The 17,909-nt window shown below is 35.6% G+C and overlaps 2 protein-coding genes across 3 annotated transcripts; one reads left to right on the top strand and one right to left on the bottom strand.

Moving 5' to 3' along the window:
* Positions 1-216: 216 nt before the first annotated feature.
* LOC140771456 (lysophospholipid acyltransferase LPEAT2-like) lies at positions 217-10,491 on the top strand. The gene is made up of 14 exons (XM_073113022.1): positions 217-789; positions 1,806-1,986; positions 2,075-2,134; positions 3,049-3,212; positions 3,282-3,345; positions 4,314-4,382; positions 5,222-5,317; positions 6,478-6,522; positions 7,439-7,509; positions 8,448-8,517; positions 9,373-9,423; positions 9,856-9,960; positions 10,051-10,098; positions 10,179-10,491. Exons 1-14 carry the CDS (start codon positions 335-337, stop codon positions 10,323-10,325), a joined length of 1,626 nt encoding a protein of 541 aa, XP_072969123.1. The 5' UTR covers positions 217-334; the 3' UTR covers positions 10,326-10,491.
* A 39-nt stretch (positions 10,492-10,530) lies between these two features.
* LOC140771455 (uncharacterized) lies at positions 10,531-17,472 on the bottom strand. 2 transcript variants are annotated; one of them, XM_073113019.1, is made up of 12 exons: positions 17,142-17,461; positions 16,926-17,044; positions 16,739-16,845; positions 16,574-16,661; positions 14,508-15,579; positions 14,316-14,370; positions 14,153-14,234; positions 13,882-13,962; positions 13,567-13,671; positions 13,417-13,466; positions 11,974-12,193; positions 10,531-10,669 (listed from the first exon to the last, which is right to left on the bottom strand). In XM_073113019.1, exons 1-12 carry the CDS (start codon positions 17,254-17,256, stop codon positions 10,601-10,603), a joined length of 2,163 nt encoding a protein of 720 aa, XP_072969120.1. In that variant the 5' UTR covers positions 17,257-17,461; the 3' UTR covers positions 10,531-10,600. The 2 variants fall into 2 exon arrangements, with proteins under 2 accessions (XP_072969120.1, XP_072969121.1); XM_073113020.1 differs by lacking the exon at positions 10,531-10,669 and having other exon boundaries at positions 12,054-12,193; positions 13,611-13,671; positions 17,142-17,472.
* Between the last annotated feature and the right edge of the window lie 437 nt (positions 17,473-17,909).

The raw sequence follows: 17,909 nt of genomic DNA, 5'->3' as shown, positions 1-17,909 counted from the left end.
CTCTAATTTATATCTTTGTATTAAAAATTTACTGAAGGATATAAAAAAATATTATATATATTTAATCGTATTAAAGAGAAAGAAAACGAGCGGCTTAAAATACCCAGAAAAATAGTTACGGGTCCCACCGCCTTCTTTTATGGAACACCCATTTATATATATGTGTGTATATATTATATACACACCCCCGAAATGATCGATATCCATATCCGGGAAAATAAAAGCAATAAAGTCTAATAAAGCGAACACCACTATTCTATTCGCCTCCTTTTTATAAACTTTCCTACTCCTTGTCGTCGTCTCGCCTTCCTTTCCTTCTGCTCGTCTCTTTCCCATGGCGAATAACATGAACGGCGATCTCACCTACCCTCTTCTCCGGGAGGCAGATGACACCGAGGTCATCATCGACATTGGCGCCGCCGGGGGAGGCGGGATCAACGGCTGCGCCGGCAAGGTCAACGGCCGGGTCGGAAGAGAGGAGGGTTGCGAGAACCCGTTCGAGTTCTTGGGGGCGCCGCCTATGACGGAGCCGGCGCTGAGTCCCGTGGATCCGTTCCGGAATCACACGGCGGGGATGGGAGGGGTGTACGAGTGGTGCAAGATCGTGGTGTTGTTGCCGATCGTGGCGCTGAGGTTGGCGCTGTTCGGGATCGCGATAGCGATCGGGTACTTGGTGACGAGGGTGGCGCTCGAGGGGTGGAAGGACAAGCAGAGCCCGATGCCGCGGTGGCGGTGTCGGCTCATGTGGGTTACCAGGATCTGCGCCCGGTGCATCCTCTTCTCCTTTGGGTAATTTCTTGTTCTTGCGATCCTTTTCGGGAAATACTTGACGATCCTTTTCTTAACGTTTTAGGTTTGGGTCTTCTTCAGAGTTTTAAATGATGGGATGAAAAAGTTTGCCTAGATTTTGTGTATTGACTGCTCCGTTGTTGGAAATCTTAATTGGCACAGACAGAAATTGTTCTGTATGAGAGAAGAGTTGCTCCAAGTAATTGGAAGTAGTTTAAACACTAAGTTGGTTGGGTTCTATCCTGAACTGAGGGTTGCTTTCAGAAGAATCGTTCTTGATTCTGTCACTGCTCTGTAAAATGGCACGTAAGGTGCCTCCCTTTGTTTAAGGATATCGTGGACTAGTCTATCTTTTGAGAGCAATAGATTACAGAGTTTGTGCAAATATATACACATTTCTTGTGTTTGTAGATTCTTTTGAGTTATCTTTGAATTGATGACTAATCTCTTTGCTGCAGACTCATGGCTTCATTTGGGCATATTATGGATTCAACACTTGTAGATCTTTTTCTTATCAGCTTAAGCAGTTGGTTCATTACTTTATACTTAGTACTAATGCTCTGGAATTATACCCAAGGGTTTATTCTGAATCTGGATAATCCAATGTCAAAGAATCAAGATGCACGGTAGAAAAACACTCTGAATGCTCTTATTTTGAAAGATATGCTAAAATTAGGATAATTTTCTTGAGTTTAATTTAATGTGGCAGTAATATGGGGCTCACTGCATCTTATTCTTATTCAGAGGAATAAGTTAAGTTAAATTTTCAATCTCTATAAATTTTTGTGGCACGCAAGAAGTGAGAAGCTCATATTCACACAGCAAAGTGCTCCACTATCTCTTCTCATGTATCTTGAATATTCCTGTTTGTGCAACATTTCTGCTTTATTATGGTGTTTGGTTACTAATATTAGTTTGCATGAGATGCTTCCATTTCATTATTATATTTTTGTTTCAATATGACCTCAATATAACTTTGTTTTTGTTTTTGTTTTGTTGTTGCTCCGCTGCTTCAGCTATCATTGGATAAAAAGAAAAGGAAGGCCTGCCTCAAGAGAGCTTGCTCCTGTTGTCGTGTCTAATCATATCTCATACATTGAGCCCATATTTTTTTTCTATGAACTCTTTCCGACCATTGTTGCTTCAGAATCACATGATTCCTTACCATTTGTCGGAACGATTATTAGGGCAATGCAGGTATTAATATGCCTCCTTTCTTGTCCAGATGTCTAATTCCTTTAATCTTGGTTATGCTATATAATGTTTTGTATTGCACACTTTTTAGGTTATTTATGTTGATAGGTTCTCAGCAGCATCAAGGAAGAATGCTGTCACTGAAATAAAGGTAGAAAGATCTCTCTCTCTCTCTCTCCATCTATTACTCTTCCTTAGGTGAAATTGGAAAATTGAACTGGTTTTGTCGCCATATAATATTATCTCCCATGCAAAATTTGTCATATTAAGTTCATTAGTCCTAGAATGAAGAGATCACAGTTTGTAGTCTGAAGATCATGTGCAAGGGAACAGTGCACTTGGTTTTATAACATTTAAAAGAAGGATCTACATGTGAAACAGAGTATGAATTGGAAAGCTTAAAAGCAGAAAATGCAAGTAGATGAAGTGAAGAAATGCTTTATTCAGTTAACCCTGTTAAACTGAGTAAACACTTGTATGTAATAAGTCATGATTTACAAGGATATAAAAGTAACGAACTCCAAAAGGACTATTTGATCTCAATCTTACAAGTAGATATATCCCCCTTTTATAGTTGAGAGAATTAGCACTTACATTTCTGTGCCTCTGGCTTATTATATGTAATGGACTATATCTCTCCCTTTACTTGGAAAGGTTTTTCTGTTTTGCTTCCCATAGCTAGCCGGAAAGCCAAAAAGAACTTGAGGCACGGCTAAATTTACCAGTCTGCTGCTTTTTCTATAGTTGTCCAAACAGGGTAGATGGCTGCATGATCATTTATATGTTCTTATATTGTAGTACCTGGCACAGTTCACATGCATTACAGTGTGGATCTTGTTTTTTGAATTAAACTTTCTTACTCTGTTTCCACTATAGTATTCATTAGCTGTGCTGCTGATATGTTACTTTTCATCTTTCTTTTTCTTGGGCATTTAGAATTCTACAAAGTACTTTGTCAAATTTTCCTTATTATATTATTCCAATAAATATAGAAAGTTAACAAAACATTATTTATATCTATTATCTATTTGATATGGACATGTGCTTTCTAGGATCTGATTTCAGAGAAAGGCTTCTTGCAATAGTTTTCCTCGGGTCCTATTATTTCCTGAGGGCACTACTACAAATGGGAGGTTCCTGATTTCATTTCAACTTGGTGCATTTATTCCTGGCTACCCAGTCCAACCTGTTATTGTTCGCTATCCTTATGTGCATTTTGATCAGTCATGGTAAGTCTTCCTGTGGACCATGAATTTTATTGGTTTATTCTGTCATAATGCATCTGATGCTTTATTCAGGGGAAATATTTCATTACTAAAGCTCATGTTCAAGATGTTCACTCAGTTTCACAATTTCATGGAGGTATGCCTCTTTGTAATGCCTATGAGCTTGTTTCTTGTGACATACAAGCCAGTAAAGCCATTTGTTAACACTTTTTTTTTATTATTATTCTTCTAGGCTACTTGTGCTACTTGATTAAAATTGACTGTATAGATTTTGTCCCCTCGTTTGTGAATCTGTCTCTACTAGTGTTATAATTAAGGCATTTACCAAGTTTACACTTCTTGCAAGTCTTTTACTTGAGATCAGTTTAGCCATAGAATATTCATCACCAATCTTGAAGTTCTTTTATTCCTGTTTAGTTTTAGATATTATGTAACCCTATATGTCATTTATTTCAGAGATTACCCCTGTGCAGTTTGATATGCAATGCTTGTTTAATGTCTTCTGTTTCTTTTCATACAATGGGTTGAAAGGGATATTTAGTTTACCAGTCATTCAGTTGACCTGGTATACATGTACATTTGTCTAGATGATGATTATAATCATCCAGATGGGCTGGCCATTGAGTAATATCATCTTTTGTTCTTCTATAAGCATAATAGATTTTTTGTCATGAGCTGATCTCCCTTTTTTTTTTTGCACCAGCTATCGCTGGACTAGGGATATAAATTGTGATATTTTATCACATTGTGCCAGCATTTTGTATTTTCTAGCTTTATCTCTTGATTTCTTTTGTTTGTATTAGTCAAATACTTAGCGCATATCCAGTTTCTTCAATTCCTGTGATTCAGATTATCTTCAGTCCCTTCTGTATCATCATTTCATTTATAAATCAGTGAATGGCCCAAGTGTATATTATCATAGAAGTAGGTGACTGTTATTTGTTTGAACACTTTTACCCTAACTTTATTAAATATGCTGTTCCATTAAGCATGGCATGCATAAGGTTTTTATGTTCTCCAAACTCAGGAGCTCTCTGGAAGTTCATTGAGTGATCTACCTTTTATTAACTTCCATACTGATGAAATTTATTTCAAATTTAACAGGTGGAGTACCTCCCTATTGTTACCCCACTTGAGAGCAAAAAAGATAATGCTGTTAATTTTTCAAGGCGGGTGAGTTTGTGTGATGAAGTTTCCAGGATTGTTTCATGCTAAATCTTGTGTTTTTATTTCTCCACGAAAGTGGAATGAAATGTTTGGTTGCACATCATAAATGTTCCTATCACATCCCATGTGGCCAAAAAGATCAGAAGGCTACATGGGAGAAAACACTTGTCTCACTAGGCTACTAACAGTGGTAAGCTTGAGTGTCTAGAACTCTAGATTGTAAATCTTTTTACGAAGTGATCACAATTAGTTCAGAATCAATCTAAACTTGAGCCGACCTATAGCCCTAAGATTCTACTTATTATTAATATTGTTATTTTTTATTTTTATTTTGAGAAATCCCTTAGATTATGTTAAAAGGGGGTAGAGTCTCTAAGGATCACAAAAGAATCTTGATGCCTGGACATGTTGGCTTGAATGGCTAGATAAATTAGGCAGTTCATGTGCCCCAGAAGAAGATGTACTTAACCATACAGGTGTGTTTCACAAACATGTTTGTAGGGTCATACTCCTAATTCAAACTTCGAGAAATCGACGGCCTTAGGATATTATCAAATGCTTTCAATGGATTAAATGAATATTCTGCTTAATGAAAGATAATAATTAGTCTTACCAATTCTGAATATGGTCAGCCTACTCACACTTAATTTAAATTGGATATTCTTGATATACATGTTTTATTGCTTAGTTTTTTTTTCTGATACTCCGGCTGTATTTTTGGCTAAGCGCCTCAGTATTATTGTGTGTTCTTCCTACCAACTTAAGTGCTTAGTAGATTCAAGTAAGTAGCATGACAAGTTAAAAGATATGATATTGTTTCTTATGTACACCCTTGAATTTTGCAGACTAGCTGTGCCATGTCGTGCGCTCTTAATGTCTTGCAGACTTCACATTCTTATGGCGATCTGATGATTCTTACGAGAGCATCAGAACTTGCAAAGGTGAAAAAAGAAATATACATAGAGAACAAACAATTTTCAGTTCTTGTGCTAATTTTTCTTGATTTTCATCATAAAAACTGCTATTATTTTGATCTCTTATGTCTTGTCTTCATCCATTTGTTAACTTGCGACTATTTTAAATTAAGTATTTCTTTTTTTGTTTTTTGCAAAATATGTTCTGTTTTTTCAAACTTGTTCAAAACAAACTAATGTAGCACACCCCTTGCCTGTGCCTGGTTAATTAATATATATGCTTGAATTTTAACTAGGAGGGAACAATCATGTTCATGTTAGTTCATTATCATCGTCCTCCGATTTTAACTCTTGGTATTCTCTCATAAGATTCTGCAAAGCTGATAGCCTTAGAGATAACATCTGAAGATGCCTGATCAAATGACTTAGTCTTTTGCAGTTGGCATTACTAAGGAGAAAATTATTGTTGATGCTTTAAGATTAATGATACTACATTGGTTCCATACTTCCATATAGTTGTCCATATTTTCAGAAGGGGGAAAAAAATCAAAGTATATGACAATATGATTTTTTTTTTCTTTTCTTTTTCTTTTGCATTTTTTTTTCACTAAGCTGTTATACCCCTGTCATATCTTGGTTCAGTTATCTAGTTTAGATGGAAAACATGGTTTACAACATTATACATCTTCTTTTCCTAACCAATACAGTTCTTTGATGCTTTAATATAGTTCTCTAGATTTCACAGAAATAAGCTTGTGTCAAACTATGTAGTCCATTGGAACATTTACATCCTAAATCTTACTTTAATTTGAACCTGATTACCTTTTTCAATTGCTTATAGTAATTTCTATGCTTCAGCCCAGCCATGGTCAGTTTTTCACTTTTTTGCTCATTGGCATGTCTCATCGTCAAATTAGATCTGTCAATTGAGCATTTAAAGGAGCACTTAAGAGTTCTTGATGTCCTAAAGGATTTGTGGACTTTGGGCATCATAATATTTTACCATAACCTGCTTTTGCTTTCGCATCCACATAGCATGTTTATCAAAATTTATTGTGTTTTTGTTGTAGATGACTTGTATGTGCTACATTCCAGAAAGCTTTGTCTTTTGTGTTGATTATTGTAGTTCAAAAGTTTTAGCTTTTTATATGATATTTGATCTCATAATGTTTTCGTGCTTATTGCAGAATAAATGCACAAATTATACTGTAGAAATGGCATGGATTGAAAGTGTGAGTTCTAGTCTCCCAAATTGGTCCTTGTTCTTAGTAAACATCTATATTAAACTTGATGTGATGTGCAGATATATTTAAGTAATCTCATTCACATTACAGATGGCTTAGATTATTGCAAATTTTTAAAGCAATTTAACAAAGGTTTTGGAGCTTCCATTGAAACTGATATATTTGCCCAGAAGCTTATCAGTTTTGGTTGTATCGATCTGAAATTGCTCCCAAAACTAGCAACACTGAGACTTAACAATTTGACCGGGTTCAGGGGGTAAATAGTGTGTTTCTACTGAGCCAAAATGGGCCTAAACGAACCTGATAATAATATTTCTAAATATGATTCCAAGTTTTTCTAATTTTCTTTCTTTCCTAATACTCTATAACTTTCAGTGGTATTTTTTAGAGTATACACTCGACAGCGACTGAACGTAGTCTTTTTTTCAGATGACTGAAACTGAAAATGAAATTTTGAACCATGAGTTTAATTTCTTGGTTTTATTAACTCTAATAAATTAGCAAATTTGCTGCAAAAGGAAGAAGATTTTGTTGTATACGATTACAATTTGGCTACACTGCAATCTGTGCCAAATAAATGTTCTTGATGATTTTCATAATTCAGTACAGATGTTCAATTTGATATTGAAGTTCAAACCTTCTTTTCCACTTTGGCATGATATCTCCTTGTTGATCTTTTTATGTGCCGAGCCTGACACATGTTATACTAACGTATTCATTCCATTATTTCCAAGAGTGAAACATACCAAGTGGTAGCTTCTTTAATGTGATCAACTGATCATTATCTCCTAACCAGAATCTATCCTTAGAAAAAGCTTGATACTTAGTTCTTTTCTTTGATGCTTACAGCTATTGCTATAATTGATATAAATTTCTAATTTTTTTCTACTTTCTTTGTCCTCAGAATTTCAACATAAGCACATCGGAAGCTGTTGAACTTTTGGATCAATTTTTTGCTATGAACCCAGATTCCAAGTAATTTCGACACATCTTACAAGAATATTGGATATCCTAGTACTTTTATAGTTTGTTCTTTGATGTTTGGCAATCAATTAAGCTAGCCACAGAATTACATAATCAGCACTAGTAGGACATATCTTTAGTCTCAATCAATGAGTTCAATTATTTTTTACCTCAAAAGATATGGTGATAAAGTAGGCTCAATCATGAGCTGCCATGAATGTGGTAAAGTTGGAGATGGAGGTCATACGATTAAGCGGACATAAAAAGATTTCTCCTAGTAAGATAATATGGAAACAAATGTGAACATGGTTAGTATGGTGGTTTAAACTTTGATCTTTGTCATCTGTCTAATATTAGGGCCAAGATCCAGATTTGGTAACAATTTAGTTCTTTGTCATCATACCATCCTCCACATGTAGGGAAACATTTGCCATTTTCAAGGCCTGTTGATTTCCTTAGATTATTTATTTATTTACTTTGAGAGAGTTTTCCATTTATATATTTTGGGGGAATGGGGATTGTAGAGTGAGAGGAAATGACGGGAAGGGTTACAACTTGCAGCTCCCAAGGAGCCAAAAGGAATAGGACTGTTCTTCCAAGGAGCAGAGAGGCTGGGCAAGGATCCAAATGGAGCATGTGTTCTTAGGTTTTAGCAAATGATAAAGATAAATGAATTTAGGAAGGTATTTGTTCTGTCTATATCTGTAACCTTACAATGGCTTAGTCTAATCTTATCCATTTGTATACTCTGCTAGATGCTGTTCTCTTCCAGTGTATCTAAATTAATGTGTTGCCAATATAAGTCCATCTGTCTAACTTTATCATTGACAATATACCGTAAAGTTGTTTTTTTGATACTTGAACAATTACCTGGAAGGTTGCTATTTAGGCCAAATGTTTCTTGATCTATATGCAAGCATAAGGTCTTGGCTGACTCACCTTTACCTCAGTGGGCGTGTAGGAATACATGATTTTTGGACTGCCTTTGGATTGGAGCTTAGTAGTCCTCTTTGTGAAAAGGTGAGCTATGATCTTTTGCTTGCCTTTGTATTTGTCAACTTATTTACTTTTTACTCATACTCTGAACTGAACTTCTCTGAGAGTCCATGTATGCCTCTGTTTTGCTGATATGTAAGTATTTAATCTTCTTATGATCTTTTACTTTTGATATGTTTCTCTGGTTCAATTTACTTCATATTCTTAACCATGGTTTCTTCAAGCTAGAAAGTCTTATATGAACCTGACTAATCATTCAGTATAGCCATCATTCCATGTCTCATTCATCTTTTATATTTCACAATAGTGAAAAGCTAGAAATTAACTGGTATCATTCAATTTTCTGGGGAGTGGCCATAATACGAGGTTCCATAGCTAAGTAGAAGTCCAAAGAGAAGTATGATTTGTTCAACTGATGGGAACTTTACTCTATATAACTTCTTAACAAGCACTTATTTAAATACTACTAACTCCTTCAACATGGGTATTGAAATGTCCCTTTCATGCTGATCAAAGATTCTACTACACAATTCTTCAAACTAAGAATCTTAAAAGTAAGAAATTGTAACATCATATCTGTCACAGTTGGGCAAATATAAAATGTCTTGCTCGGCATGAGTTTGAGCTTTTTAAAAAGAATCAAAATATTGTCAATCACATAATTGAAGACTTGACATATTAATTGTTGTTATGGTTCCTTCCCAGACTGCATAATTGGTACACAGACAAATTAAAAGTTACTTCGCTATCCAATAAGAATAATTAGATGCTTTCAATATTTTCTGCTAAAATATATTGCATTCTATTACAGTTCTTTCCTGCTGCAGTCCATTCATATGCCTTATTCTAATTGAACTCTCAAATTTATGTTTCTTTTAGATATTTTGCTACTTTGATGTTGAAAGGAAGGGATCTATTACATTTCGTCAGGTACTCATTGATATCCTTCAATACTACATTCTTGTATTTTTCATGAATCAACTGTTCCAAAATGTGATCTAAGCAACTAACAAATATGGATGCATATATACATGCAGTTGGCCTCTCATAGGACCAGAAACATAGGATTGCATGGAATTTTGAACCTTAGTACTACCTTGATATTTTCTTACTCAATATTATGGAAACCTTAACAAATTCTACAGGGAAAGAAAATCTGCATAGGATTCTAATGAGCGAACTGTTAATACCATGTAGGGGTGTAAACAGCTGAGCTTGATGAGAGCTCTTGGATTGAAATTAATTTCGAGCCTGACTCTGTGATTAAGCTTGAATTGAAATAATTTTAATTTCAAACTTATTTTGAACTCGAGCTGAGTTACTCAATTAGCAATTTTAAGCCTTATCAATTCAACGTTACAGTTCTTAATTGGGTCAGCACACATTAGGAAGCAACCAATGTTTATGAGAGCCTGTGAAGCTGCATTCGATAAATGTACTGAAACATGTCAAATGTCCATAACACAGGTGAGTGGCCATTCAATGCTTTTTTTCTCTGTTTTTTACTAGCAAGATTTCACATTGTGATAACAATTATATCATTGGTTTTACACACAGCTAAGTGACATCTTGCGCCCAACTATGTCATACATGACAGATAACTCTGTGAGTGATACGCATCCTTTAAAAAAAACATAAAAGTTTTGGGACCTAAGTTTAATGGAATTTTCTGCTTTGCAATGCAGATTCATCAGTTATTCCAAATATTTGACGTTGATGATGATGGAACGATCAGCAAACATGATTTTATAATATGCTTAAGGAAGTTCCCACACCTAGTTGCTCTTTTTGCAGACTACATAGTATCTGACCAGAGTATGGAATTTGTTTGATGGATAAATTAGAATCACCTATCTTTATAACCAGGACTCAGGGAGCAGCTACTTGTCGAAGAGTAGTAGTACCTGATTTGTGCTGCACCTGAGCAATCAATAGCCTTATCAGAGAACAAGGTCTCTAAATTTTTGGACACCAATGGAAGCATCCGAATGAATGGTAGCTATTATTGCAAGCATTTTTTTTTTGTGTGTGTGTGTATGATTATTTACACCAATACTATACTGGAGGGTGGTGTTATAACTTATACATCGATTGGTGTACACAAACTTTACATCAGAGTGCACTTATCATTTGGTTTTGAATCATTTCTTTGGGAAGCTCTCGGGTTCCGATGTACCTGTAAAGATTTAAAACTAACTGCTGCATGAAAACAAATAAAGCATCTGATACGTTCCAAAGTCAGTGTTTATTCTGCAGTAGCTTCTAAAACCAGACACAAATTTCTTACAAATTCTATATTCTAAATTGGTGTATGATTGTATACTAATTGAAAAGTTGTCAAAGATTTAGCAATCGTTTAACGATTGTCATAATAGAATAGAATTTTTCATGTAAACATTGATCAATGTGACGTCCTAACTTTTGACTAACAATGTACAGCTTAAAAGAATTTGAAGGATAATTTCATGTACGGATATCTATCAATGTACAACTTAAAAGAACTTAAAGGAATTTCACTTTTTCAGTTAAAAGTGAAAAAGGAAATGACAAACATGCTATACAAACAAAAAATATATATGATATGCAACACTAACAACTATAAGAGACTTGTATTCTAATTTGCTTCTTCCTAACAATTGGTGGAATGTAAGTGTAGACACGTGCAACTCTTGCATTCCTAAATAATACCGTTTAATTCTTGATGTTTTAACGAGAACTAACCTCACCTGGCACTTCCTGTTCAACATATTACCACGTAAAAACCAACTAAGACATACTATCCACGCATGTCTCCCAACGCAAGCAAGCATGCATGAGGAAGTAAATCCATGTCAATGAGAAATTGGTATAACATCGTAAGTAAATCCATAAACCGTAGCCCATTTTAGAAAAAGGAGTGAAAAAGGAAGAATAACCCTTCCCCATCTATTATTAATTAAGAAAACAAAGTATCAGAGAAAGAAAATTCTATGCACTTAGATCTATCTCCACGAAGGTCACATATACAATCAATGACGTAACATGAATTGGTAGTTAATCCAAGCTGACACTATGATGTTCAGAAAGGGGAAAAACAACAAGATTTGAATGAAAGTTTACTTTCCTCAACAAGAATAAAACCAAATTAACCGATAGGAACCATCACCATTTATCTAGGTAAAAGGATTCTAGTTAAAAGGGAGGTTGATGATAATCCCTTTAGTTCATCTTAGAGAATAGAAAACTCTAATTGTAAGAAGGTTACACAGGTCCACATTTCTTTCGATGGCTACAACTGTCCTAACAACTTCCATGTAATTGTATTTTCCCCCTCACGGGGCTATATTTCCTTATATAGCAAATCAAATAGCACCAATTATTGTTAACACTTAAGAAATGCTACCCATACAAATAAAAGCTATATTTTGGAACCTAATTGCAGATCTGCAGTTTCAAAAGGAAAATATGAGAGCATTAGATAATGTAGAGAAAAAGACCAACCTGAGGACCAATGACAAGCCTTGAAGGACCAATCCCAGATGGCTGTTGTAAAGGATGCTGTTGCTGCTGTTGGCGCCGTTGGGACTGCTTTTGGTGGTGTTGGGACTGATGCTGATGGTGCTGAGGCTTCTGCGGCCGTTGTTGGGAGTGCTGTTGGGGCTGCTCCTGCTGCTGTTCAAACTCTTGTTGCTGAAGTTCTATAGCCAGTTGAAAATCAGAACTGCCAGATTAAAATAGGCAAATGATTAATATTCAAGTCAAATATGCAGGAACTGTTAAGCAGTATGAATTGAATTTTTCTGTAGCAAAACAGGAAGAGGCAAAAATGCATAAAAAACTACAAAGCAGCAGGAGCAAGTGTTTGTGAAAAAAGGCCAACTTATAGGAATTAAAAATGAGGAGCAAAGGGTATAAGGGTAACATGTCATCAAAGGAGATATACATTGATAAACAAATAATGCAATAGTATACATTCACTAATATGCTTGTTAAAGTTTTTGACAGGACAAATCAAGTAGAGTAAGAGACAGTATATAGTAAGAGACAGATATACTGCCTAGATAACAACTAACAATTTTAGTTTCTCAGTATTAAGTAACTCAAAAAAGGTAATTTCTAGTTACAATGATATTATGGTTCAAAAACCCTATGTTTGCACTATACGTAGAAATCAAGCCCTACAATTTTCTAAAAATGTGCCTGCTTTTAAATGCATGGGTTAACTTAAGGCTTCATTTGCTTTGAGCTTAGAGACTTGTCCCTGATCTGGTTCAAGGATTTCTAAACTGGTTTAGTAATCAAAATATTCTTTTATCTTTTTCATATTTAATCAAGTTTACTCTTTAAAAAATCAAGATTAAAAAATGAGACTAACTAATTAAGTTTGAGGCTTAACCTCAAACCAAACAAGGCCTAAGAGAATACCGAGTAGTCTGAATCCAAGTTCACTAGCATGCCAACTTAGTTAAACATCAGATCCAATAATCTTGATGTCATTGCAAATTCAAGCAGAGAACTTTACCCTTACAATATCTAATATATAGAAAATTTTACTGCAAAACCATCAAGCTGATTTTATATTTATTTTATTTTACTTCTGAAGCCTGCAAAACAGACCAATGAAAACCAAAATTGCAATCGGTTACACATGCTTTGTTCTCACAACTCATGTCATGTTTCAAATGAATTCCTTGATGATGAATGAAGCTGATGAACAAACCTTTCCTATTTTTATGAATAATATATAGGGATTCATATTTTTGAAGCTTCTTTATTAGATTTTAAAGTACATTACATACTACTTGATTGGACATTTGTTAAATAGCCTCGAGTCTAATATTTAAAATAACCAAAAGAGCTACATAATGTTTGTATATTGTTGAACTATCAAACAAATAACAGATTATCCATGAAATAGTAAATTTGGCTATATAGAGGTTATACTTTATAGATGAATCTGATGGAGGTGAACTTCCAAGCGTAGGAACATAATCCTGCAATTAACAAGCGTGTCATTAATATGATGCTAACATTTTATAATAACTGAATTTAATAGTTAAAAAATAACATAATTGACAGTGATAAGATATGTACAGTAGTATCGGTCATGGGATGTTGCTCGTTCCATGACTCACTACCTTGTTCCTCAGCCTTAAACTCTGTGAAGTCGCTAGTCATTAAAAGTGTATCTCCATTGACCTAAATATAAATTACAAATAGGCTAAACAAATTTAGAATAGTTTTCTTTTTTAATATTTCCAAAGCTGCAATGACAGATAATAAAAGACTGCAATAGAAGATGAATAACAAGAAAACAAGATAACTAGACCAAAATGACCATGACATCGATATTCTTGATACAAGAAAATTATTGATAAATTGTAATCAGGCTAAGAGCCCCCAGCATACCTCATTCAACTTTTCCCACACCAAATTAGGTTGGTAGATATAACCCTGATCAGTAGCTAAAAGAAATAGTTCGCCGTTATACTGCAGAAAGAAGTACAAAATTTCAGAAGCACAGCAGAGCAAACTGAACAATTATGTATAGTCTGTTTACTTATCTGGTCATTATATGGCAATATCAAAGAAATTTAATTTAAGGAAAGAACGAAATGCGCAAAAACAACCTGAGACCAACAAATACAAGGGGATCCACTGGTTGGCTCATTGGTTATACCTTAAACATAGTGCTGAAGTGATTATTACGGAAGAAAACACATAGTTCCCTTTCCTTAAGACCTTCTTGTAGACAAAACAACCTGCAACAAATAGACATACAGTCACCACAAATTTCTTATCTAAAAGGAAAAGAAATGCATCCAAAGATGGTGACAGTGTACCCATAGATAGTCAGCTGGGTAGCATTTTTTTCGAAAAAGTTCTTGATCACTTGCCCTACAAAGAAAGATTTACATGTGATTCGCATCAATACTGTAAAATGCTGCAAGAAACATCTAATAGTGCATGCATGCGTGGGATGAAACAGAGAGCTGAAAGGAAGTATCTATAACTCAGGTCTATGCAAATCTTACCCGGATGATGGAAAACCTCATCTTCTGAACAATGAGAGAAATGTTTTTCAGTCTTATCAGGGAGAACCATCTTACCCTCATAGACTGACTCTTGATTTTGATATGATGGAATTCTATAAGTAAGTATGTTTTCTCCTCCTTGATATATGGGCTCAGCTCCTGCAAGGGTCGATGGGACAACCTCAGAAACATCTGAAAGCATATCACTTGTGTTCACATACTCAATATCTGTACATGAATCTGTGCACGGTGCAACTTGACTAGGAAATAATGTTGAGTCACAACCTATCACATTATTATTGAGCATATTTTGAGAAGTCAAGTTGTCTCCCCTGCATGCTCGAGTAACAGATTGATCTACTTCTGAAACAATACTTGGGTCATTGTAAGAACATCTCCCATCAGAACCATCCTCACCAATAGACTGGACTGGTACAGCAAGGTGATTCATCAACAATTGAGTTCCTATACTCCCTCCAGAATCACTAGGTACTAAAATTTCTCCTAATCCTTCAGAGACTGTCTCACTATTGTTATGTACAGCATCTAACTTGGTTAATGAAGAATCATCGATCACATAAGAACCACTCAATACATTTTCCTCTGGTGCTGAAAACAAGTTTGACTTATACAATCTTTCAGATTCACCATTAAAAGGCACAAATGTATCAGCAGGAGTTCCCAGTAAAGAGCTATGAACTTGTGTGCTTCCCTCTGAAATGGAAGATGAATGACCAGAAGCAGTAGCAGGTGGTACAGAAACATTAACACGATCAGAACTTTCTGCTTTAGAAAGATTCAACACTCTCATTAGCTCCTCTTCTTCTTCTATGTCACCTCGCCTTCTTTGCTCAGAAGCAACAGAGACTACACAACTATCAAATGTTCTTCCACCTGCAACATTAGGTGATGGAACTCCTAATGCAGCAGTTGTTGCAGCAGAAAAATCAACATAATCTTCTTCCTCTACTTGCTTACTCTTTCCCTCTGATTTTTGTGTTTCAAAAGCAATAAGATCACCAATAAGCATATTATAAGACCTTGGTCCAATTACTTCTGCAGTTTCAGTGTCCTGTGAAACAGAACTAACACATAAATGCAAGCAATAATTGCATAAACTGATAAGAAAATATCAGACCACCAAGGATGAGAATCATATATGTAGAAGATCCTGTGATAAATGCTGAAACATCCAAACACACGAAAATAACATAAAGGTTAAGCAAGTGAAGATAAGAACAATATCTTCAGCTCTGCCAAAGCCTCAAATTGTTTGCAAGGATGATACTTATGCATCAATGAAATTAAATTAGGAAACATATGTATAAGTGTATAAATGTAGATAATATCACATCAACATTCTATATACATACATATGTGTGTGTGCACGCGCATTGAGTGTATAACTAAATACACACCTCCATGTACCAAGAAGGATATTACTCTTGTTGGCCATAAATTATGTGTAATATAAATGCTGACCTCCTAATATTTCACTATTAGACTTAAAAAGGGACAAGCTCAAAGTACGATACTCCTGACCGTCACATTAAAACTTGAAAGTGGATTGCTCCAAGCTATGACATCGGAAGAATGTTTGAGGGTATGCCCTACCAGTCAAACCATAACCATCAATAAAAGAAGTAAAAAGGATTTTCAGCCACAGAACAAACCCAACTAGTTTTCGCATGTATAGGAAAAAAAAACAATGGCAATGGCACCGATTGATTCTTTGTGCATTCACCAGTAACAATTGGACAATATCATAATGATTTAAGTAGCCTACATATATGACAAATGTGACCAGAAACTACACAAAGTTACCTCAATTTGTGAATCTGAGGTGGAGGAAATGAACAAACAAGATACTTGTAACGAGCATTAAGATGATATTATTGTAAGTGAATCTTAAGTACAAGACAACAAACATCAGGTTAAAGAAGACCATGCCAGCAATGTAACAATGATGTGTCAGCAATACATAAAATAAGTATCAGTCGAGAGACCCAAAGGACAATTGTGAATAAACAGAACAAGCCTTAAAAGAATATTTTCCAAAATTGTACCTGGGGATCAACTATCCACCCATGACACAGAGGAATATCCAGGAGATCAAAGATGGCGCATTCCCGTGTGAACTCGAAATCATTAATCCTACGTAATTGAGAAAAAGTAACACATTATATATTATCAATCTAACAAGGAAATGTATACCAAGTATCAAAACTAACTTCCTGAATTGCACATTCACATCAATCCCGTTTCCGAGACGAGGCAACAAATCCATCGCATCAGCTATATTCTGCCACTGATTGTTGACATATTCATCATCCTTACCCTGCAAGCCAAAAATGGAAAAGAACAGATCAAGAACCGATATATACCCTAACCACCTCCGCGGATCGTCAATTTGTAAACCTGGACGTTGCTATTGGAATCGATCAATCTTTCCGCCACAAGAGAGAGCAGCATCTGCAGCGAGACCTCGGTTGCATCCGAGCTTAGGTTAATGGCATTCTTGAGAAGAAGAACGTTACCTACCAATAAAAGATCAAGAAATCGTCACCAAATCATCCAAGAACGAGGAGTTGGAGGAAAGGACGAATTCAAATGGGGAAAGGGAGGAGGGATCACAGATTGCGAGGAGAGGGCAAGGGCCGTTGTCGTTCTGGAGGACGATGGGGGTCGAGCGGCCGAGGAATTGCACCACCTTCGTCTTGTAGACGACCTCTTCCGCCTCCGCCGTCATTGCCGACCTCGAATTCCCCTCCGATGGACGGCAAACTCCGCTCTCTCTTCTTGGATCGTAGAGAGAAGGGATTGGCGACTGGTAGAAGAAGAAACCCAAAGCCAAACCCCCTCGTCGCTTTCGATCTCGCTGTTGTCTTTATTTTGGCAACCCCGCGAAATATTTTTTATTGACTGACTTTGGAGTCTCCGTGTATACACAATTAGCCCAAGATAAAGTCTAGTTGGGTTTCTTGTGCATACAACCTCCTAAAATCCCAATTATGTGAACGCTCCTCGCAATATCATCTTTCATACGTATTTACCCCTAAAAAGAGTCACAAGTTGTAACTTTCGCATAGATAACTCTCGAAAATTCTACTTTCCAAGGGGTTTTTGAGTATGTATACCCTTAACAAATAGTTTATTTTCTTTTATATCCTTCTAAAATTAATATTACACGTAGACCCCCTCGAATTTTATATATTTTGCATAGACATCCTCCCATTTACTTCTTAATAAATATAAGACTAAACTTAATAATTTTATTTTAAAATAAATAAAAATATGATTAACTGAGAGAACTGTCCGATTAGTAAAGCTAACAGTAGTTTAAAAAAAAAAGCCCATAGATTCTTCTAAGTTAATAACATAAATTGATCTAATTGCTCTTCA

Source organism: Typha angustifolia, chromosome 11 (assembly GCF_048772165.1).
Source record: "Typha angustifolia cultivar Huaian chromosome 11, ASM4877216v1, whole genome shotgun sequence".
Taxonomy (NCBI): domain Eukaryota; kingdom Viridiplantae; phylum Streptophyta; class Magnoliopsida; order Poales; family Typhaceae; genus Typha; species Typha angustifolia.
This window is presented reverse-complemented; position numbering and strand designations above follow the sequence as displayed.